The sequence below is a fragment of the Plecotus auritus genome (genome assembly GCF_963455305.1).
Source record: "Plecotus auritus genome assembly, chromosome: 7".
Lineage (NCBI taxonomy): Eukaryota > Metazoa > Chordata > Mammalia > Chiroptera > Vespertilionidae > Plecotus > Plecotus auritus.
In genome coordinates, this window is record NC_137774.1 from 148,096,505 (window position 1) to 148,119,902 (window position 23,398).

The following is a 23,398-nucleotide window of genomic DNA, read 5'->3' on the forward strand; positions in this document are numbered from 1 at the left end:
TAAATTAACTGTTTATAATCATCTGTGAATGGTGAAATTATGAGTGCTTTTTACTCCACTCTTTGCTCTAAATTTTTCAACTACATTACAAAAATGTGTTACTTTTATAATTGCAAAAGTTACAAAAATATAAACATTCACATATTACTTTTTATCTAGCAAAATTACCTTAGACCCTTAGCCCAATACTGTGTCCACTTTTTCCAACCTTGTGAAATACAGTGAGTGCTCTGTGTGCTGGACCCTGGGCTCCCGGCAGATGTTCCCTCTCCCCAGGCCTCCTGGGGACCATTTAGGGGAGTGGGGCTTGGGTACCCCCTATGCTCCACCCCCTGCTGCCAGCTGGGCTCTAAGGGCAGCTGTTGCCATAACACTGGCAGAATCACAGTGCATCCTGTCCCAGCTTATCTCTGGGCTGTTTCCTCAAAGATCCAGGTTGTTAACAACTGAGTAAACAAACAGGTAGGCATGAGACTCCAGTTACTCTGGCTGCCCCCACCCCCAGGCCAGGCCGAGTGAGAGTTCAAAGCAAGCTTCCCTGAGAGCCAGCTCCACTCAGGGCAGGCGCATTGGGGATCCCACTCCCAGTGAGCATGGTATTTGGGGCACAAAGCCTTCTGTGAATGCAGGGGCTGTCATCTTGAGCCGGCAGGTGCAGGACAGCTGAACCCTTACTCTCTCCCCCTCTCACTCTCCCCTCCCCCTTTCTAACTCTCCCCTCCCCTCCCCTCTCCTCCCCTCCCCTCCTCTCCCCTCCTCTCCCCTCCCCTCCCCTCCCCTCCCCCCTCTCCTCTCCTCTCCTCTCCTCTCCTCTCCTCTCCTCTCCTCTCCTCTCCTCTCCTCTCCTCCCCCCCCTCTCTCTCTCTTCCTCTCTCTCTCTCCTGCACAGACAACACTCTGCTCTCTCTTTCCTTTTCCCTGGGAAGACAAAGGCAGAGGGAATACAGGTAAAAGGCCAGAGCTGACTGCCAGATGGGGTGACACTAACCCTGTGGGCTTTACTCCTGCCACCGTCAGTGAATGCAGACTTGGGGTTGAGGGCAGAGAAACATCCCGTGACTTCTGAGGCTACTACTCAGTAACTCGGGCCTTATAAACAGGACTCCTTCATGAAAAAAAACCACTCCATTCAAGACAAAGGTTAATGACGAGATCAGTCTGCGGCCCTCCCTCACCTGCTGCGATACAGCACTGAGGACAAGATGGGGGGCATGTGGCCAGGCAGACGTCAGTCACTAATGCTCAGCTCCAGTCCCCAGCCCTGCTGTCCTAGGGCTTGGGGGTCCTCCTAGCCTTTAGTATGTCCTGTCTAGGGGACATCTCAGGAGCAGGGCCCCCTCACTTGGCTCCTGGCCCAGCACAGGAAGAGGTTACAACTTGGGCTTCTCCATATATTTTCCATCGGGGGTGGGGTGTCCTCTTCTAATACTAATGTGTGAACATCTGAGCTGAACGTGGGCCCACTGAAATAAAATGTGAGAGACAAACACAAAGTGGATTAAGGACCACATCCTCTTCCTAAGGGCTTCGATGAGCTTACTGATTCACACTACATTTAAAAAATATTTATTTATTTAAACATTTTTTTTAGTTTTTTAAAATATATCTTTATTGACTTCATGAGAGGAAGGGAGAGAGAAACACCAATGATGAGAGAGAACCATTGATCAGCTGCCTCCTGCAAGCCCCCCACTGGGGATCAAACCCAAAACCCAGGCATGTGCCCTGACTGGGCATCAAACCGAGACCTCCTGGTTCATAGGTCAATGCTTAACCACTGAGCCACACCAACCAGGCCCAACTACATTTTTTAAAACTTATGAGGCCTGGCTGGTGTGGCTCAGTGGTTGAGCATCAACCCATGAACCAGGAGGTCACGGTTGGGATTAATCTAGGAATGTAAGGTTGCTTCATATTGAAAAATCTAATTGTTATCCCCACATTGAGAGAGTAAGAGAAAACAAGTTAATAATCATCACAAAAATGTAGGAACCCATTTCATAACATTTATCACGCATTCCTAATAAAAGAGGACCCTCAAGGATGGGGATGTGAGATGGCTACAGAGTACAGGTTTCTCTTGGAGGTGATGAAAAGTTCTCGAATTGGTTGTAGTGATGGTTGCACAGTGCTGTGATACACTAAAAATAAAGTAAATTGTATGTTGTGATCATTGTATCTCAATAAATCTGTAACAACAAAAAATAAAAGCACCTCTTAATACACGAAGAATAAAAGGGGTATTCCTTATTCTGGCAAGAGTTCGTACAAAAATTCTCATTTTCAATGGTCCAAGGTGAAATAGCAGACGCTTCTTATAAGATGGAAATGAGCCCAGAATAACTCCTGGTAATGATTTCGTCCACCATTGTGCTGGACACAATGTAATAAGGTAAATAAAATAAGAGAATAAGGGTAAAAGGATCAAGATAAACTGTCATTTTTCATTTGGCATATTTTTGTATTGAAAATATATCTAAAAGTCAAAGTAAAAAAAAGCCTGGCCAGTGGGGCTCAGTGGTTGAGTGTTGACCGGTCAGGGCACATGCTCAGGTTGCAGGCTCCATCCCCAGTAGGGGGTGTGCAGGAGGCAGCCTATTGATGTTTCTCCCTCGTCGATGTTTCTATCTCTCTCTCCCTCTCTCTTCTTCTCTCTCTAAAATCAATAAAAATATATATTTTTAAATATATGTATAGTTTTACTTTAAAAAGTAAAAAAATTCAATATAAGGTCTGTATATAAAAATTAATTATATTGTTATATATTTCAGCAATTAGAAGGTAGACATTTTTAAAAATACCATTCATAATAACATGAAAAAAATCAAATACCTAAGAAGAAATCGAATGAAAGATCTTCAAGACCTCCACACAAAAAGAACACCTATAAACTGTTATTGAGGAAAGAAGGCATACGTTAACGCCACTGTGTTTGTGATTTGAAAAACAATATTGGTAAGACTCCATTTAAATTGATCTACAAAGCTATAGATTTAATGCACTCCAATCAAAATCCCAGCAGGTTTTCTGTGGGATTCTAAAATGTTCCCGTGCTTGAAGAAGAGCACAGCTGGAGGACATACGCCGTCAGATACAAAGACCTGGTGTAAAGCCCCAGGGAGGAAGACTGCGCCCAGCCAGAAGGTGGACACACAGATTCAGGGAACAGAGTAGGAAGTGAAGAAACAGACCGCACAGATGCGAACAACAGATCCATGACCAAAGCAGCTTGCAGGAAGAGGAGGAGAGGGCTGGATCCTTCATTTGGATTCCTTGGTTGCAGGCTCGATCCCTGGCTTCCAAAATAAAACCTGCGAGGATATCTTCATGACCTTGAGGTAGGCTAAGATATTTTTTAAAGGATGGATGGTTGGACAGCAGTGTAATGGCAGTTTCTGTCCCCCCAGGACGCCACCTGGAGGTGCAGAAAGGCTGGGAGGCCGGTTGCTGAGGGGGAAAGGTGCTTCTGAAGCACTGCCTTCCAGAATATGGTCAAATGTTCTGAAAATTAATAGAAAGGGTCAGCATCCAATTGAAAAGGGCATTTGACTGGGAGAATTGTGACGGCCAGTCAGTTCACAGGATTAAGCTCCATGGCACAGGCCTTCAGGGAAATGCAAGTTAAAAACCACAGATGATTAGTCCTAGCTGGTTTGGCTCAGTGGTTATAGTGTCGGTCCTTGGGCCAAAGGATTGTGGGTTCGATTCCGGGTCGAGGGCATGTACCTCAGTTGCAGGTTCCTCAGCCGTGGTAGGGGCACATGCACGAGGCAGCCAATCGATGTGTCTCATTCACATCGGTATTTCTCTCTCGCTCTCTCTCCCCCTCCTCCAAAAATCAATGGAAAAAGTATCTTCGGGTGAGGGTTAACCAAAAAACACCAAAACAAAACAAAACAAAACCCACAGGTGATTATTGAGCACTGGCACAATGGCCACCAGGGAAACTAAGCAAGGACACCGAGCTGGCAAGGGTGTGGGGCCTCCCTGGGGAAGCGGGTAACTGGCTCAACCCCTCTTGCAGGCCATGGCAGCATCCTTTCCAGTTGGGCACGTGCACACTGAGCAGAAGCGGTTGTACCGGGAATACGGCATGAGTGTGCCAGAGACAAGGGCAGATTTCACAGAGGCTTTCGTGATAGTGGCACACTGGGTACTGCCCGAAGCAGTAGAACAATACCTGAGCTGTGGCATGTCACCCCAGGGGTCCCGCACACGCACACGCACACGCACACGCATACATATTTATAGAACTACAGACCAGTGAGAAAGCTGTTAGTGTTTACCTCCAGTTTTCTCTATGGAGCATGTTTTTCTTTTGCAATACAATCCTGGCATGTCAGGCGTGGCTGAGGAAACAGTATGAGGAGATGGCCTCAGGCTGCGGATGCCATCAGATGGGTGTGCCTCCTGAGAAGATCCTCACCATGAGATCCACTCTGTGTCTTCATCGTGGACAAATGTAACTTTCCACAACTTACTCCAATTACCTCTCCAGTTTGGCAACTAACAGAGCTTATTAAGGGACACTTACATAGAAGGCATGTCTTAGGTGGACATCCTCCACACTGCTTGGCAGGTGCCAAAGAAATACAAAGAACAGGCAGGGTGGGCAGGATAAGGCTATGTGACCCATCCCAGGCTTGGGACCATCCTCACATGCTTGGCTGGGTCAGGACCATGGCCAGTCCAGGGCCGAAGGAAAGCCTCGACGGCTGTCATCTCTGAGGGGTTTGGGGAACAATCTCTGTCCTGGCCCACGACTGGCTGGCAGGCCAGCCAAGTCATGGAGCACTCTCTCCTCCTCAGGACAGAGGCATCTGTTCCCTGCTTGCCTGGACCTGCCATCCAGGGAAGGCACTACCAGCCTCCAGCTGCAGAAACCTTCCCTGGGTCCGTATCAACCGAGTATTTCTGAGGCATCAGACACTGTCTGAGGGGCGTTATCAGTGAACAAACAGGAGTCAGAGATATTCCCTCCACCCCGCAACCGTGGCCCTCACATCCTCCTGTCGCCACCCCCCACCCCCCATGGCCCTCACATCCTCATAGGGAAGAGAGACTGTAAGCAATTAGCCAAGTAACTGAGTCACCTTCACAGCATGTTCGAAGGAAAAGCAGAGTTCAGTGGAGTAGGGGGTGGGGGTCAGGCTGTGTGTTAAGGGGGTACCAGGGTGGTCCCGTGGTGGCTACGCCATGACTTGAAAGTGGAAGGGAGGACTGGCAGACACCGTGGGAAGATGGCTCCAGGCAGGGGAAGCAGGCGTGGGCCTGGGGTGCAAGGTCGGGCCCCCAAAAGGGGGTTATGGGTCCTGGAAGGTCAGATGCTAGCCCCCGGCCTTCTCTTTGGAGAAACAGGACTGGGGGTTCTGAGCAGGAGGGACAGGGGATGCCATGCCCTCACCAGGCTGCGAGAACGCCCTGCTTGTGTCCTGCCCGACACATCTCCTTTTCTCTTTCCCTCTCCTGTGAGCCCCGCACCCCAATCTGCCCTGCATATCAGAATGCTCAGACCACAGAGGCTGCTTGCAGCCCCATGAGCCCATGGCACCAACGCAGAGGCGCCTGCCTCCTCAGCACTCCACCCAGACCCCCACCCAGGGCTGTGGAGGACCCAAGCGCCTCTGGAACCCTGACTGAGTCGGTCCCTGACGGCAACCCCCTTCGTCCGTGTCAGGAAGATCCCGAGACCCCAGCTGCCCAGGGTCAGCACTTGGCTCCGGGCCTTCAGTCTGCCAGGCACCATTTCCGACTATTTCCTAGGAAAACCGCCGTGGAGTTGGGTGTACAACGTGTCTCACAGCCTAGGAAAGGGCCTCAGGGCCCTCGAGCGGTGGGGCTGGGGCTCAGGGAGGCTGCAGCTCTAGGAATGTGGGTCCAAGTCCAGTTCCTGCCACTCAGGCTTCCTCTGCGAGGCTTCAGAGGGAGTGGCCAGAAGAACCCACGGGTGAAACCAGACACTCACCCTCCACCCAGCACCTGGCTCCGTGCCTGTCTCCTGTGGGGGCTCACACTGGACATGTCTCGAACAGAACCCCACCTCACCCCTCCCTCAACTCCTCCCCCTTGCTGGCCCTTGGGGTCCAGACAGCCCTCCCCAGCCCCCACCCCTGGCCTGGCCGGCCTGGCGCACCTCTCTCCTGCTCCCCTGCCTCTGTCACTCTGCAGCTGGCCCTGCACTCTAGTCTGCCCCTGTCAGGAGCCAGATGTCCCTGAGAGCAAACCGGATGGATCTCTTCCTTCCGGCCTCCACCCTTCCCCAGTCTCCCCGCTTCATGGGGTCAAAGGTCAGGCTCCTAAATTCACTTGTGCCTAGTGACCCCCACCCGCCTTCCTGGATTGTTTGGTAAGCTCAGTGTGAACCAGTCAAGTGGGGTCAGGGCACCGGTGCCTGGCCTCCCAGACGTTACCGTCCAACAGCGAGGACCAGGGATGATAGCTACACAGAGACAGAATGACACATCCATCCTTCTAGGAAGGCCGCCGGGAATGAGGGTGGGGTGGGAGGTCAACGGGCACAGACTGCCAGGAAGGGCTCGCAGAGCACTGACCAGAAGGCTGGACAACGGCTGGTGGGAAGGCCGTCCCTGAGGGAAAGCCCAGCCGAGGGATGACCGTCAGATGGTCACTAGCCCCAGGGAAGGTTCTGTGAGGGAGGGGGAAATCACTGAGCTCGGGATCTCGGTGGGGTGTGGGGGCCAGAGCTTGGAGGCGCACCCCCACCCCACTCCCTGAACTGGAAACTGTGCTCAAAATCCCTGGCTTTGGCCCGGCCGGTGAGGCTCAGTTGGTTGAGTAGTGTCCTGTGCACCCAAACGTTGCCGGTTCCATTCCTGGTCAGGGCACATGCCCAGGTTTGGGGCTTGATCCCCAGCTGGGGGCGTGCAGGAGGCAGCTGGTCAGTTGGTGGAAGGACAGAAGCCCTGCTCTGGTGGGGAGGCCTGGAGGCTGCTCAGTGGCTGGGGGACAGTGCACTCCGGAGCCCAGGGAGAGCGCATGGGAAGGAGCATCCTGAGGGGCCGCATCCGTAGGGCTCTGGGCACGGGGCTCTCTGAGTAGATATTTAGAGCCAAGTGTGACCAGGGCAGTGGTCTGTTCCCAGGATCCAGAGCTCAAACTCAGGTTTCTGGACTGGCGGGGAGGGTGGAGGTACCCCAGCACCCAGCCGGTTGGCAGAGAGAGCTGGGAAGAGAGGAACCCTCTGGCATCCTCCTGCAGGTGGGAGTGTGTGACTGGTGGGGAGTAGGGGGCTTCGAAGGTCCAGGCAGGGCCATGGATGGGGCCTTTTTGTCCTGGATTCCTCCTCCCCGGGAGCCTGGCTATCTGAGCCCATGTGGGGGTGGGGGCGGCTCCTCTGTGCCCGGGACTCTGTGTTTGCACAGGGGGAGGGGCTGGCTGGTGCCAGCTGAGAGCCTCAAAGGGTCGGCCAGCGCCTCCGCAGATAAGGCATTAACAGTCCTGTGGACTCACCCTTCGGATCTGCTGACGCTTCCTTTCAGCCTAGGTGCTTGGGGTGAGGTGCCAAAGGTTCCCTATAAAGTGCTGGGGCTCCGGCTGTGTCCACTCGACCTCCAGCTCCTGCCCTGTCCTGCCAAGAGGGACCCATCTGTGATCACCATGGTGAGGCTTGTTCTGCCCAACCCGGGCCTGGATGACCGAATCCCCTCCCTGGAGCAACTGGAGGTCATCGAGAAGGAGGAGTCCAGCTCGCGGCCCAAGTGGGACAACAAGGCCCAGTACATGCTCACCTGTGTGGGCTTCTGCGTGGGCCTGGGCAACGTCTGGCGCTTCCCCTACTTGTGCCAGAGCCATGGCGGAGGTAGGCCGGGCAGGAGGGCAGGTTGGGGGTCCGGGCAAACAACATTGATGTCCTCAGGACCCCAGCACCCCATTCATAGAGGGGAGAAGTTTGCAGGGCAAAGGTTCTGTAGGTAGGACAGCACAGGCTCGTGCCCTACACCCCTTCACTGGTCCACTTGAGCCCCACGTTGGCACCGAGAGCAGGCTGGGCAGAGGGCCGGGCTGGAGCATGGGCCCAGGTGCCGACATCTTCACTCCGCTCCCGTACGCCCAAGTTGGTGAGGGAGGTCCAGCGCCTGGTCCCACACACCCAAGTGCTTGTGTCAGTGGAGGCCACCCTTGCTCCAGGACCCAGGAGCCCTGGCCTGCTCCCAGAGAACAGGTCTGACCTGAGAGTGGTGGGGACAGAGAGGGACCAGCTGCTCCTCTGGATGGAGCCCCTTCTGTGAGGGTGGATGGTGCCAGCAGGAAGGGCAGTAAGGCCAGCCCTCCTTTGAAATACCTTATGGCACTGGGTTCCACGTTCCCTGAGGGACAGAGGAGGGAACTGGGCCTGGAGTGGGTGACCCACAGAGGAACAGGCAGGCAGGCAAGCTCCTGATCAGCGTGCACATGGGCCAGAGGTGGGAAGGCTGCATCCCCCGTGGAACGCTGCCTCAGCCCGTCCTGCTGCCTCCAGCAGTCTCTGCTGTCTCTGGACCTTTGCCCGTGGCCTAGGGGTCTCCTTCCCCTGGGCTGAGGCCACTCTCTCTCCCCCAGCTGCAGGGACCGCCTTGGGGCTGCTGGGTCTCAATCTTCATGATTTTGTCCTTCCACACACCCTTCCAGTGTCAACAGGCTTCAGGGATGGAGATCACACCTGTGGTCCCATCAGCCCCCATGCACCTGTGGCTTCTGTCTCCCCTGGGCCCCAGCCCTGGGAGGGGAGCTGCCGCCAGGAGCTCCGTGGTGGGAAGGGGGACAGAGCTGTGCTTGTTCTGGGAGGAGGTCCGGGCAGGAGCTGTGCTCCCTGTGAGACAGGCTCTGCAGAGCTGGCTGGACGCTCTGAGAATGTTTCTGCTACTGTGGGCTTCTGAATACCCTCCTCTGAAAGCACAAACCCTCTCTAGTGATGTGAGTTTGTTCTTACTCTGAAGATCCTGCAGGCTCTCGCCAGGCTTTGTGGCAGAAAAGAAAGCAGATGAGGTTGTTCCCAGGCCACCTTTGTGTCCCACCCCCCTTTCCATGGCCAAAAACGGAAGCTTCTGAATGTCTGGGAGGATCTGTCTTTACACCTGGGACCCATCCTGTGCTTTCCAGATAGTCCTGTCAGTCACCTCTGCTTGGTGGAGGGGTGAATGGAACCCTGGGGGGCCGTGAGGTAGCCCAGCAGTAGAATCACTTAGTCCCAGAGGTCAGCTACCTCTTCCCTCTGGAAGATCCTGGTCACTTCCCCACCCCCACCAGGGCTGCCCGGGCCAGGGTTCTGGCAACACCTGCAGCATTTACTTAGTTCCAAAGGGAAGGGACTGAGGGAGGTGGTGTCTGGGACTGAGAAGCGTTCACCCCTGGGGTGCAACACACACTCACTGTGAGTCTGAGGGGTAATGCGGGGACACTGCCTCCAGACACTGTGGATAAGAGGGAGCTGGTCCCACCTCACCCCTGGGTCCTGCTGAGTGGACAGACAACCATTGAGGACAGTGATAACACCCCAAGCCTAGGAGACAATTGTTGAGAACAGTGATAACCCCCCAAGCCTGGGAGACAATTGTTGAGGACAGTGATAAGAAGCCAACACCAGGTGAAAATAGCTGAGGACAATGACAAGGTGTGGCAGCTGACTCCACCCCGGTGGCATTTCCCAGCCTGTAGCCCCAGATCTCCGGGGAGGGAGTGGTTGGGTAACTTGGAGAGAAAATGACGGATCTGAGGACCAGTCCTGTTTTGGTGAAAACTTACTTTGTCTTCAATTATTTATAAGAGTTTCGGGTAATTTGAAAAGTAAAACAAATCATCATTTACACTGTGTTTAACTTTATATTATGAAAAAAGCAGAAAAGTAGAGAAAGCTACAGAGAAGACCCCTCCCCTCATGACCTAGATCAGCATCTGCAGCACTTTGTCACGTTGAGTGGGGTGGTGGCTGTGTGCGAGTGCATGTGCACACAAAGCCCCCTGCGTGCTGCGTGACATTGAGATGTGTTGTCACGTGAGGGCCCCACCTTCTAGATCTCAGATGGGGGCATCTCTGTGACCAAAGAGCAGGTAAATGGGGAACCAGGTGGGCCGTGTCCTCTGCCTGCATCACCTCAGCTGCCTCCCCCTAGTTCTCTTTTCTCCGTCTTGTGCGTCTGCCGTCAGCAAGCAGCAGGGGGTAGTCACCTCTGCAGAGTCTTGCCACCACTCAGAGGAAATGGGCACGTGTCATGTGTCTCTCGATGGGTCAGTGAGGACTGAATCAGGTGGCAGGGGCAGCCCGGGTGAGGACCAGCGCCTCTCTTTGTACAGCCTTCAGGGAACAGGGAGAGGAGCTCGGGGACCCATGGCCCCTATGTGGGCGCTGCGGCAGGTGGGCTCATGGGCCCTTTTTCTGAAGACGGGTATTTCAAAGGTTTCAGAAGTCAGCCCTGAGTTGAGTTAATATGACAATCTGTGTCCTGGCCCTGTTTACTCTGCTGTACACCTTCTGGGCCTTGGGGCTCACCTCATGAAATGGAAGGTGCTGGAGAGTTCTGACCCAAAGGCTGCACCGCAGAGCTACTCTGTCGAGCTTTGAGCTTTGCAGACCTAGAAGTGGGGGGCATGCAGGAGATTGAAACCAGGAGACTTGGTCAGAGTCAGGACTCACCCTGCTCCCTGAGTTGGCCACAAACAGCCAGGTCCCAGTGACCAGATGGTCTACTGCCAAGAGTTCTGCACCAGCACCAGGCCCAGGAGCATGTCCAGGGGAATTGCATTAACCACACATCTGCCTACAACCTCAGTTCTCCACGTGAATGCACCACGTCTGCCCCAGTGCTGCCACCTGACACAGGGCGTGACCCTCACCCCTTCTTAGGGACAGAGAGCTTAGGAGAGTCTGTGTATGGGGTTGGGGCGGGGGGAACTAGGAAGCAGCGCCGCCCAAGGACCATGTTGTCTGCTCACCACAGGCTGCCCATGTGCCTCTCCAGCCTGGTCCCTGGGGCTGCCTTTCACTACTGGTCCTGGCCCTGCACCCCGTCAGCAAATAGTCCTTGAGCTTTTCCTCTGTGCCACATACCACCTGCAGGGAGAGAGATGCGGGAAAGCCTTAGACCCTGCCCTTGAAGACAGCAGCTGCCCCTACCCAGCTGTCCCTCCTCTCCCCTCCCCCAACTGTTTCCTAAATTCTCAAAGAGAAAGAAAGCTGCATCTCTTTACTTTATTTTAGCTTATTTATTTACTAGAGGCCCGGTACACGAAATTCGTGCATGGGGGAGGGGTCCCTCAGCCCAGCCTGCACCCTCTCCAATCTGGGACCCCTCGAGGGATATCCCACTACCCGTTTAAGCCCGATCCCACTACCCGTTTAAGCCCGATCCCAGTGGGATCGGGCCTAAATGGGCAGTCGGACATCCCTCTCACAATCCAGGACTCCAGGCTCGCAACTGCTCGCCTGCCTGCCTTCCTGGTTGCCCCTAACCGCTTCTGCCTGCCAGCCTGATCACCTCCTAACCACTCCCCTGCCAGCCTGATTGATGCCTAACTGCTCCCCTGCCAGCCTGTTTGCCCCTAACTGCCCTCCCCTGCAGGCCTGGTCACCCCTAACTGCCCTCCCCTGCAGACCTGGTCCCTCCCAACTGCCTTTCCCTGCAGGCCTGGTCGCCCCCAACTTCCCTCCTCTGCTGGCTTGGTCACCCCTAACTGCCCTCCCCTGCAGGCTTGATTGCCCCCAACTGCCCTCCCTTGCAGGCCTCGTCCCTCCCAACTGCCCTCCCCTGCTGGCCATCTTGTGGTGGCCATCTTGTGTCCACATGGGGGCAGGATCTTTGACCACACGGGGGCAGCAATCTTGTGTGTTGGAGTGATGGTCAATCTGCATATTACTCTTTTATTAGATAGGATAGAGGCCTGGTGCACGGGTGGGGGCCAGCTGGTTTGCCCTGAAGGGTGTCTTGGATCAGGGTGGGGGTTCCCTTGGGGCGTGGGGCAGCCTGGGCGAGGGGCCTGTGGTGGTTTGCAGGTCAGCCACACCCTCTGGTGACCCAAGCGGAGGCCCTGGTATCTGGGGTTTATTTATCTTCTACAATTGAAACTTTGTAGCCTGGAGCAGAGCCAAGCCTTCTGCTTCTCCATGGCAGCAGCCATTTTTGGGGGGATTTATTTATCTTCTATAATTGAAACTTTGTAGCCTTAAGCGGAGGCCTGGGCCAGCCAGGGTGTGCAGAAAGCTTGGCTTCCTCCATCACCGGGGGCAACCTTAGCCTCCTGCTCTTTCCAGCTCCTTTGCTGCCACCATTTCTGTTTGGATTTATCTTCTATCATTGAAACTTTGTAGCCTTGAGTGGAGGCCTAGGCCAGCAAGGGCAGGCAGAAAGCTTGGCTTCCTCCATTGCCGAGGAAACCCAAGCCTCCCTCCTGCTCTCTGTGGCTGTAGCCATCTTGGTTGGGTTTGTTTGCATATTCGCTCCTGATTGGCTGGTGGGCATGGCTTGTGGGCGTGGCTTGTGGGTGTAGCGGAGTGGTGGTTAATTTGCATATTACTCTTTTATTATATATAGAATTTATTTATTTATTTATTATTGATTTGAGAGAGAGAGAAACATTGACTTATTGTTCTACTTATTTACACATTCATTGGTTGATTCTTGCATGTGCCCTGACTGGGGATTGAACCCCCAATACTGAGGTATCAGGATGATGCTCTAACCAACTGAACTACCTGGCTAGGGTCAAGGAAGCTGCAGTTCTAAGCTAGTGTATCTTTCTTTTGTGGGACTTTACACCTTGCCTCGTCCCACCCGTCTCTGCCTCTGTATGTGTGTCCATCAGTGTGCAAGGGCACAGGACCATGGGCCCCTACAGACAGGTGTGTCAGGCACCCACCACATTTCACCTGGAGGAGCTGCCAGGAGGAGGGCTGCCAGGAGCGCAGGCAGCAGAGGCTTCCTAAGGAGCGACTATCCAAGCGGGGTTTCCAAGGACAAATAGGAGTTTCCTGATGGAGATGGAGGGGCAGTGGGACCTGCGGGTAAAAGTGACTTCATGAAGTAGGGATGAATCAAAGGATATCTGGGAACCACAGACTTGGTTTTCCTCGATAGTTTTGCCCAAAAGACATTCACATCAAACTTCTGGGAAAACAGTAAAGAGGCAAATCTTTTCTTATTTTCACTTTACCCTCACTGATACTTTGACCCAGTGAGCCTGCAGCCCTAGTGGCACCCCAGACCCAGGGCAACTCCCTACTCCTCTCCTGCAGGAGATCCAGCAAAGGGGTCATCACTGCTGCTCTCTGCTTTTCATCTCATTGTCACATTGAGCTCACCATCACCTTTGAGTGAAGGTTCCATGTGCTGTCCTTGTCTTCTTGTTGGATTTTGAGCCCCAAAAGGGCTCCCCGTGACCTCCCCATGCTCATCCCAGCATGTGGACATCTTCCTTACTTCCCCGGGAGCTGTCATGTGCTCACCGTGTAGGACAAGCACGGTCTTGGAGGGACAGTAGACAAGCCGGCCACTGTCATGAGACGGCATGAAGCATCCCCCGTAAAACAGTGCCAATGGCCGTCATGAGTGGTGCAGGTGTTGCTCTGTCTGTATTTGTGGGCAAGTTCTGCAGGCACTTTCTACCAGCGCCTGTGTCTCCAGAGGGGGCCCTTGGCCGCCTGGCGTGTGTTACCTGACACACAGCTGCCTTTTCCCCACCAGGAGCATTCATGATCCCGTTCCTCATCCTGCTGGTTGTGGAGGGTGTCCCCTTGCTGCACCTGGAGTTCGCCATTGGGCAGCGACTACGCAAGGGCAGCGTGGGCGCCTGGAGCTCCATCCATCCAGCCCTGAAGGGCGTAGGTGCGTGTCTGGGCCCAGTGGGTGGGACCCCTGCCAGGCCCCAGTGTGGGCAGCAAGCACACTTCTTCCTTCTCTCCTTTCGCCTCTGTTTCCAGGGGACTCACCGCCCCCAGCCCTCTGCAAATCCTTCCTTGGCATCTCACAGAAGTGTAGGTGGCAGGGTCCAGGCTGGAGTCATGCCTGGCCACTAAAGCCAGCTGGGCAGCAGAGGCTATCCTGAATCCAGGGTGCCCAGGCCTGGGAATGTGTATACGTGCGGAGAGCTGAGTCCCCCATGCTTCCTGCAGCAGGGCTCAGCAAGCCCCTGAAGACCACCACTCTGTTTCCTGGAACCCTGAGTCCATTCACACTCAGTCCTCAAGGGGCTCCCCCAGCACGACCCCTTCCTGCTAACAGTGCCCAGACCCCAGTGGGGCCCCCCAGTGGTGCTCCCAAGTGGTGTCCCCAGCAGTGTTGATTGCCCCCCAGGGATCGCGTCCATGTTCGTGTCCTTCATGGTGGGCCTCTACTACAACACCATCATCGCCTGGGTCATGTGGTACTTCTTCAACTCCTTCCAGGAACCCCTCCCTTGGAGCACGTGCCCGCTCAACAACAACTTGACAGGTGTGTCCAGGGCAGGGTGGGGTCAGGGGTCGGGGGACAGGATGGCTGGTGGTGCGAAAGATGTGTACCTTTGAGCATACAGACAGAGTCCATGAGTAGTCACCCTTTGATTTCCTCAAGTGCAAAAACCAGAGTACATTTATGGCAACAGGGAATTTTAAAAAATCACTGTGCCAGAGAAAAGCCCTTAAAAAAGGTGCCTCGACCCCAGGAGGTGGTGCCGGCCAAGATTAAAATGAAGGAAAGGAGTGAGGGACCTGCTGCTCCCTGACCTCTCACAGGGGGTGGCCTGATTCTCCACTGTCCCTTCCCACCATATTCCCCAGGGTCTTTTTGGGACCCCCTCCAGGGAAGGGAAGAGGGGAGCAGAGCCTCTGCCTGGGGCCTCTGTGGGACACAGGCTGTGTGCTCAGCTCCGCAGCTTGCACACATTTGCATCAGGACATGAACTGCCTGATCTGTAAGCAGGGGTCCAATAATCAGGAAGTGGTCAGTGCACGGTGTGTGTGTGTGTGTGTGTGTGTGTGTGTGCACACGCGCATGCATGTCTAGTGTGCTCACACTTCTGTGTGCACACATATATGCACATTCAGTTATGCCCACGGGTGCGTATGTGTCTTGTGAGTATATATACATGTGTGCATGAGCAAATGTGTGAAGGTATGCTCAGATGCATGCACATGAGCGTGTCTGTGTGGGTGTGTACATGTGCGTACACACATGCAGCTATGCTTGTGTACAAGCACACGTGTCTGTGTGGATGTGTACGTGCATGTCTGTGCACTATGTCCCTGGTGTCAGTTCCCCATCCTCCTGGGTTCCCTATGACCCACACTGATGATGTGAGTGCCCCCTGCAGGCTATGTGGAGGAGTGCGCCCGCAGCTCTTCAGTGGACTACTACTGGTACCGAGAGACCCTCAACATCTCCAACTCCATCAGCAACTCGGGCTCTGTGCAGTGGTGGATTTTGCTCTGCTTGACCTGTGCCTGGAGTGTCCTCTACGTGTGCATCATCCGTGGCATCGAGACCACCGGCAAGGTGCGGGCTGAGCTTTGGGAGCTGCCCCTTAATCAGCTCTGAGGGTCACCACCCCGTGTCCAGGAGGGGCCTCTGCTGCCTCCAGCTTGGCCCTGGGGATGTGGTGCTGGCATGGATGGTCCTCAAACCTGTGCTTAAAAAGTTGTAGCAAGAGTGATCCACAGTAGTTCTCTGACTAGGAGGACTGAGTAGTCATCATTATAAATACAGCCGTAGGAAATGTCAGATCTCCCTGCCCTGGGAGCTGGGGCAAGAGGAACAGAGCCAGGGTCCTTTCTCTCTGTGGGTTCTGTCTTCACCTTCATCCCACTTCTGCCCTCTCCCCAGGCTGTGTACATCACCTCAACGCTGCCCTACGTCGTCCTGACCATCTTCCTCATTCGGGGACTCACGCTAAAGGGAGCCACCAACGGTATCATCTTTCTCTTCACGCCCAACGTGAGTCTCCCGCTGCCCACCCTGGGGCTCCAGTTCTTGTGGGAGAGGCTATCCTGGGGGATGGGCCTCTCCACCTGAGACCAGCCCTGGCCAGTCCCAGGCCCCTCAATGCTTGCATGCTGTGAGCTTGAGGGAGGCCCTGTGCGGATTGATGGCAACCACCTCCGAGTTATCAGTTACCACCTTTAGGGGGCGTTGTTTATTCTGATCACCTGCCCAGGAGCCTCAGCTGTCACCAGCCTCCAGGCTCACATCTCTGCCTTGGGCCACTACCTCCTTGGTTTCCTGTGACCCCTCATCCTTGGGGTGCCAGCTGAGGGTCTCTGTTTGGCTGCAGATCACGGAGCTGGCCAACCCAGTGACTTGGCTGGATGCGGGGGCCCAGGTCTTCTACTCCTTCTCGTTGGCCTTCGGGGGCCTCATCTCCTTCTCCAGCTACAACTCCGTCCAGTGAGTGTGGACAGGGGTTCTGGGCCGGGCAGAGGGCTTGCCTCATGCCCCACCGGATCATGGGGTCCATGGGGCTCCATGCCAGGGAGGCAGGCTTAGGATCTAAGAGGTTTTCACACGCTAAGTAGCTCAAGCTTTGACTATCCTCCCCATGGTGCCTTGGTCCTTGGGATGATGAGCTTTGGTGTGCTCCCCTCCATCCCCTATTGCCCCTTCTGGTTGCCCCTCAGCATCCAGGACCCTAGATGCCTAAGCCACCACAGTCCATCCCAGACCAACACCCACACAGAAAGGGCCCCTAGGGGCCTTCGGAGGAAGGAAGTTGTTATCAGTTCATCTCCACAAACACTTATGGAGCACCTACTGTGTGCCCTGCATGGAGCATGAGGTTCTGTCCTCCTGAGATCTGTGGCTGTGGTCTCCTAGAGAGACAAACAAAATGAGCAGGAGGAGGGGTTCCTGGAGGGGTGTGGAACCAGGCTGGGGTCCTCAGTGGGATGGGCTCGTGTGCAGAAGGTGCAGTGTGAGCACTCAGACAGGGAGGAGTGAGTGCCAATGCCTGCTGGCTGCTGGCCATGGGGGGTGGTCCCAGAGGGTGGGAGCCCAGCAGGGCAATGGTGAGGCCCGATTTCTCCACACCTGTTACCATCTGACTTTTTGATTCTGGCCATCTTGGTGGGTGAAATGAGGTGTCTCACTGTGGTTTTATTTGCATTTCTCTGAGGGCTGAGGGTCTAGGTTTCTGCTGGAAGCATCTAGATTCTAGAAGGATGTGTTAGCATTAATAGTGGGGCCAGTGGGAGAGCTGCAGGGTTGGGTTGGGGAGGTCAAGGGTTGGGTTTTGGACACATTGAGCCAGGGAAGCCTTTAGGCTCTGGGTGGAGATCGGAGCCCTCCGCTGGGAGGAGACAGGACCTGGAGGGACCAGGAGAGGGCAGGGGGTTACGGTGGGATAGGGGGCACAGGAGGTGATGTGGGAGGGGCAGGCCACCTCCTCAGAGCTTTTGGAGCATGGCTGCGAGGCCCTGGCCAGTCCCAATGGCATGAGGCTAAGTGCTCACTGAGTGCCCACCCTCTGGGCGCAGAGCACCTGCTGACCAGGCAGGGATTGGCACAGGGTTTCCTGCCCAGCTTTGGAGTGCTGAAGGCTCTAAAAGTCCCCAGGGCTTTCAGGGGTCTCCAGGCCACCAACTTGCAGCGAAGTGGTAAGAAGGGCAGGAGCAAAGGGCCACTGGCTGGGGGATGGCCCTCTGGTCACCACTTACTGGGTGCAGTCAGGGAAGGACAGGTGGGAGGCCTCTGTCCCCTCTCCCGCAGCACCCCAGTAGCTCAGGCTCAGGGCAGGCTCCTTGCCTGTGCTGACGTGGCCGGGCAGGTGGGCACGGTGTCTCGGCCTGCAGTGACCCGATGCCACTTTCATCTGTAGCAACAACTGTGAGATGGACTCGGTGATCGTGTCCGTCATCAACGGCTTCACATCCATATACGCAGCCACCGTGGTCTACTCCATCATCGGCTTCCGCGCCACAGAGCGCTATGACGACTGCTTCAACCAGTGAGTGCTCCTCCTGGCCCGTACCCACCTCTGAGGAACCTGCCAGGCCTGCACTGCCCAGGGCCCATGTCAGCCTCACTCTCTTTTCTTTCCAGGAATATTCTGACGCTCATCAACGGGTTCGACTTGCCCGAAGGCAATGTCACCCAGGAGAACTTCGTGCAAGTACAGCAGTGGTACAATGCCACTGACCCTGCGGCCTTTGCCCAGCTGCAGTTCCAGACCTGCGACATGAACTCTTTCCTGTCAGAGGTGAGCGAGTCTCTCTGGGGCAGCACAATGCAAGGGAGGGGACACCCTTGAGGGACACTGACCTCCCCCAGGATCTCAGTTCCTGGAGGCCTGTCTCCATCCTGCCCGCCTCTGATCCTCCTGCCCCACCCTGGTGCTTGCACCCCTGGATCTCCTCAGTCACACACCTGCCCTGCACCTGCTCTAACTGGCTGTAATCAACCAATGAGCCATACCTTCAGGGCAGCTATTTGGGGACTCACGCAGGCCCTGTTGAAGTCATTTGGGGCTCTTAACCTGGCCATGTGGGGTGCATCTCAGGAATCATCTGTGGGGGTGTGGTGCCCTGTTTATGAGCAGACAGCCATCTGCATAGCTGTCAGGTGTCTGTCCAGACAGCTTGGGCCCTGACTGCTGCTGGGAAATGTGATCCCCTTCCTGTCCGTTTAACATAGTTCAGCTTTTAAAAACACAGTTGGGCTGAAGACACAATGACCGTTATTTCACAGGATGGCTCAAAAGAGCCCCATACCTGCACAGTGTGGGCGTGGCCTGTGGAGAGCTGACCAGTATTTGGCAGGGAAGGAGAGGGACGTATGTGACTGAGGCCGGGGGACCTGGAGTGTGAGTGCCCTGTGTGGGTGACACTCTGCTTGTCCATGCAGGGCGTGGAGGGCACGGGGCTGGCGTTCATTGTCTTCACGGAGGCCATCACCAAGATGCCCGTGTCCCCTCTGTGGTCCGTGCTCTTCTTCATCATGCTCTTCTGCCTGGGCCTGTCCTCCATGTTTGGGAACATGGAGGGCGTGGTCGTGCCCCTGCAGGACCTCAAAGTCTTCCCCAAAAAGTGGCCCAAGGAGGTGCTCACAGGTACACAGGCTAGGGCTTGGCTGGGCAGGCAGGTGGTGAGAACAGGCCTCGGGGGCCATGGCTGGTGGGGCAGACGGGAGCTCTGTCCACAGCGGCTGTTCTTTGCCCCCAGGTCTCATCTGCTTGGGGTCGTATCTCATCGCCTTCATCTTCACGCTGAATTCCGGCCAGTACTGGCTCTCCCTGATGGACAGCTATGCCGGCTCCATCCCCCTGCTTATCATCGCCTTCTGTGAGATGTTTGCTGTGGTCTACGTGTACGGCGTGGACAGGTAGGAGGGAGACCGAGGCATGTGGCCGTCTCCAACAGTCATAGGAAACTCCCATCCTGGGATGGGTTGTGTGGGCTCCAGTCCCAGGTGGAACACAGGTGTGCGGACACAGGCCTGAGGGACTGCTGTGGAATGGGAGGTATGGGCATGGGTCTGGCACCTGGATGGGTGAGATGGAAAAGAGATGGATCCCAGAAGGATGCCCATCCAGAGCAGTTGACACTGTACCCCCTCAAGCTTCCAGGTGCTCCCAGACCTAGTGGAGAAGGGTAAGCACAGACCATAGAAGACTGCGTAGTCTCAGGGGTGGGAGAGAGGAAACAGCCTCACAAATGAAAATACTGGTGCCTCTGATCTGACCATGTGATTTAAAAACATTTATAACCAACGTGTCCTAAGCAAAGTCAAAAGAGAAATAATTAGATGGGGAAACAGTTGCCCAGCATGGGGGTGAAGCGCTGGTACAGCAGAAGCCCTCGGCAGGCGAGATGTGACTGAGGGACCAGATAAGGAGAGGGTGCTCGGTGTCCTGTGGAGCACAGAAGCTGCCTCCAGGGCAGTGGAGCAAGTGGGGAGCGGGGGTGGGGGAGTGACAGGACCGGGACACTTGCTGTGGGTAAGGGGGTGTCCTTGTGATCCAGGGGCTGGGCGTTTTATGTCAACTGGGGATCTATGGCCAGGGAAGCCCTGTGGTGGGTGTACTCTGGGCCTTTCTAGGGAGACAGAGAGCTCTGCAGCGAGACAGACACTCAGACAAAGAAGGGGGCTGTGCAGCCCTTCCAGCCATGCCCTGGGCCAAATACTCGGGGTATCACTCCATTATCCTCGATGTGAGGGGTCCAGAAAGCAGCGGACTCACTGTGCCGTAACCTCGGCACGTGCTGGAGAAGGAGGCTTAAATGGAAGTGCACGATGTTGTCATGTGGGTGCTGCTGATGTGAAGTAGGCATGACTGGCCTGGTGCGTGCATGTCCTCTGCGAATGGCCAAGGACACTTTGAAGTCAGACACTCGCTGCTGGGGGTCCCAGGCAACTCAGCCTCAAGGAGGCCACATGAGCGGGAGGCTGAGAGCCAGGCATGGCCCCAAGCTGAGGAGACTCGTCACCTTCTCCCAGACCCTGCTGGGAACAAGGCCTGGGCACCTGTTCTTTTCCAGAAGTGGGCTCCCGGGGGTCCTGGACAGTTCACTCTGTTATGATTTCCATAGATAATAAAGTCTTCGGCACAACATGGGCAGGGGATGGTGGGGCCTCCAAGGTCAGGGCCACTGCCCCACTGAGGACGTGGGCTGAGCTTCCTTCCTCCCTTTCCCCCAGAAGTGTTGACCCTTATTTGCAAAAGTGGCTGCCCAGGCTGTGTGAGCCCACAAGTCGGAGCACCTGGGCTGTGGCTCCGTAGGGAGGTTTCCAGAGGCCTCCAGCGAGGCTACCACTGCCCGGCGGCTTCCCAGGGAAGCGAGCCTTTGCACAGAGGACGGCTAGAGCTGTGATGGCAAAAGGCAGGGGCAGCACTGTGGGATGGCACCGCGTGTCCGTATGGAAGGCTGGCCTGCCCGCTGCTTTGGTGGCATTAAAGGCCCAGGATGTCCACCAGCTGATGGCTCCCTTCTGGCCTCTGCTTCCAGGTTCAACAAGGACATCGAGTTTATGATCGGCCACAAGCCCAACATCTTCTGGCAAATCACGTGGCGAGTGATCAGCCCGCTGCTCATGCTGGTCATCTTCCTGTTCTTCTTCGTGATCAACGTCAATAAGGAGCTGATATACAGCGTCTGGGACCCTGCCTATGTGAGCGTGCAGGGACTGCTGGGCAGGGTGGGGGGGGGCATGCCCCCTGTGAGGAGGTGTGTGTGGGAGGAGCCTTAGGTCTCCCTTCCCACCCCCACAAGGGCCAGGCAGCGATAATCTTGGGGAGAAGGGGGCACTGTGCCCCTGAAGGAGACCTTGCTGGCTGTCTTTGTGTCTGTTCACCATGTGGTTGCTCTCTCCCCAGGAGGAATTTCCCAAATCCCAGAAGGTCCCATACCCAAGCTGGGCATATGGCGTGGTGGTCATCGTTGCTGGTGTGCCCTGCCTCACCATCCCTTGCTTTGCCATCTACAAGCTCATCAGGAATCGCTGCCAGAAGCAAGAAAGCCACCAGGGGCTGGTCAGCACCATGTCCACGGCCTCCATAAATGGGGACCTGAAGTACTGAGTGCCCCGCCCACGGCTGCATGTGTACATGTATATATGCATGTGTGAGCATGTGAGTGTGCACATGGGTATATGTATATATGCGTAAATGCATGTGATCATACAAGTGTGCAAGTGTGAGTGTGCGAATAGGTGAGAGTATGTATAATGCATATACATATGTCATATGTATATGTGTACATGTGTATAAGTCACATGCACATGAGTATGTGTGCACATGTGAGTGTGTATACATGTGCTTCTGTGTATGTGTCTATATGATTTTGTGTATATATACTGTACATGAGTGTGCACACACATGTATATGAATACATGCAAATGTGGGTAAGCATGTGTACGTGTGTGCATATACATATGTGTTGGTGCATACATGTGTCTGCACATGCTGGTATTTATAAATGTGTGGGTATGCATGTGACATGTATAATATTCTGTGAGTATGTATGTATGCATGTGTATGCATGTTGTCCTGCAGCATACATGTCTCCCTCATGGGGCCCAGCTGTCCTCTTGGTTCCCTGCGTCACGGATATGGTGGGACCTATGCTCAGGTCCTGCCCTGCCTTCCAAGGGAAAGTCTGTCAAAAGTGACAATAGGGAGGCCATGGGAGACGGGAATGTGTTGCTGTCTTGGCTCCTGGGAACAGTCTTGTTGCCCCGCCCCGTCCCTTCGCTGTCCACCCTGTGACCTAGGATCTCCTGCAGTAATGTTGCAATTTTACCCCATGAGGAGGATCCCCATCTGCAAGAGGCCTCAGGCCCCTAGGCCAGTGAGACCTGCCTGTCTGCCAGCTGGCAGAGAGTCCTAAGTCTTGGCAATGTTCCAGCTTAATAAATATTAACCCATGTAATCATTGCTTCTGGCTGCCACAAATAGATGACAGTTAAATAAAACTCAACTTGGCATAATTTAAGGCAGAAACACCCTTTGTGTTTTTTTAAGAGGACATTAACTGTGTGAATTTTTAGCCTGATGTTGGGAAAGATGGGTTATAGGGTAACTTAGCTTCGTCACTGTGGTTGAGGACAGCTCATATGTCCTAAGCAATGTCAGGGACCATGAGCCCCTGCCAGACTGTCCGCTTGGGAACACTTAGAGAAGGGGAGGTCTCCTCCCATCCTGTATGCAACATTCAACCTCAGCCAAAGTCACTTGGCACTTGGGGTGTTTATTTCAATGAACTGGTCACTTCCATTTCCCATGGAAACATCTGGAAGTTTAAGTTAAAGTGGACTTTTTGAGAGTTCTCTGGCCAGGGATGGGAGAGCTGAGTGGAGGGTGGGACCTGCTGCCACATCCCGTCCGTCCACGGGAGATGCCCCACTGCGCGCTCCCCTCTCCCAGTGCCTCCTGTGCAACAGTGACCACAGATTTCAGCCCCGAAGCCCGGCTGAGAACCTCCAAACACCTCGGCGTGTCTGGAGTCCTCTTACGTGGCCCGTCACCTGACCATCATGATCTATAGAAAACTCCAGAGGTGGAATGGGAGGCCTGCCCACAGCTCTCCACCCTAGGCCATGATAGCACATCTCTGCCCAGGAGACACACACGCCCCATGACGCTCTGGGCCCCACCCACAGGTGCCACTGGGACCTCACCTCCTTCTCTCCACAAAGTTCTTCTGACCCTTGACTGAGAAACACTCATCAGCATCTGGGGGGGCAAGAGAGGAGAGACTGGGTGGGCTAATCCCATCATTTTCTGTCCCCTGATGAGTGCCTCATTTTACAGACGTGCTATCTTTGCAAATTGTCAGACATGCAGGTTTTATGAGCATAAAGTATATAAATAAATCATTGTATTTCATATTCGCAGCCTAAGTGTTGTCCAAATGTAGAGGGGTGAGCAGAGGGAATAGCAGAGCCATCTGAAAGGATGGTGCAGAGCTGGGGTTCTGTTTCCAGGGCTTCCTCTGAAGAAGCCG

General features: G+C 54.8%; 1 protein-coding gene across 1 annotated transcript; it reads left to right on the plus strand.

The window, feature by feature from the left end:
- The first annotated feature begins 7,451 nt into the window (after window positions 1–7,451).
- On the plus strand, window positions 7,452–23,279 carry SLC6A19 (solute carrier family 6 member 19). Its single transcript, XM_080680202.1, has 12 exons — window positions 7,452–7,819; window positions 13,674–13,814; window positions 14,283–14,420; window positions 15,280–15,461; window positions 15,789–15,899; window positions 16,237–16,349; window positions 17,776–17,904; window positions 18,000–18,156; window positions 18,801–19,005; window positions 19,118–19,277; window positions 20,903–21,065; window positions 21,271–23,279. Exons 1-12 carry the CDS (start codon window positions 7,618–7,620, stop codon window positions 21,472–21,474), a joined length of 1,905 nt encoding a protein of 634 aa, XP_080536328.1. The 5' UTR covers window positions 7,452–7,617; the 3' UTR covers window positions 21,475–23,279.
- Window positions 23,280–23,398: the final 119 nt, after the last annotated feature.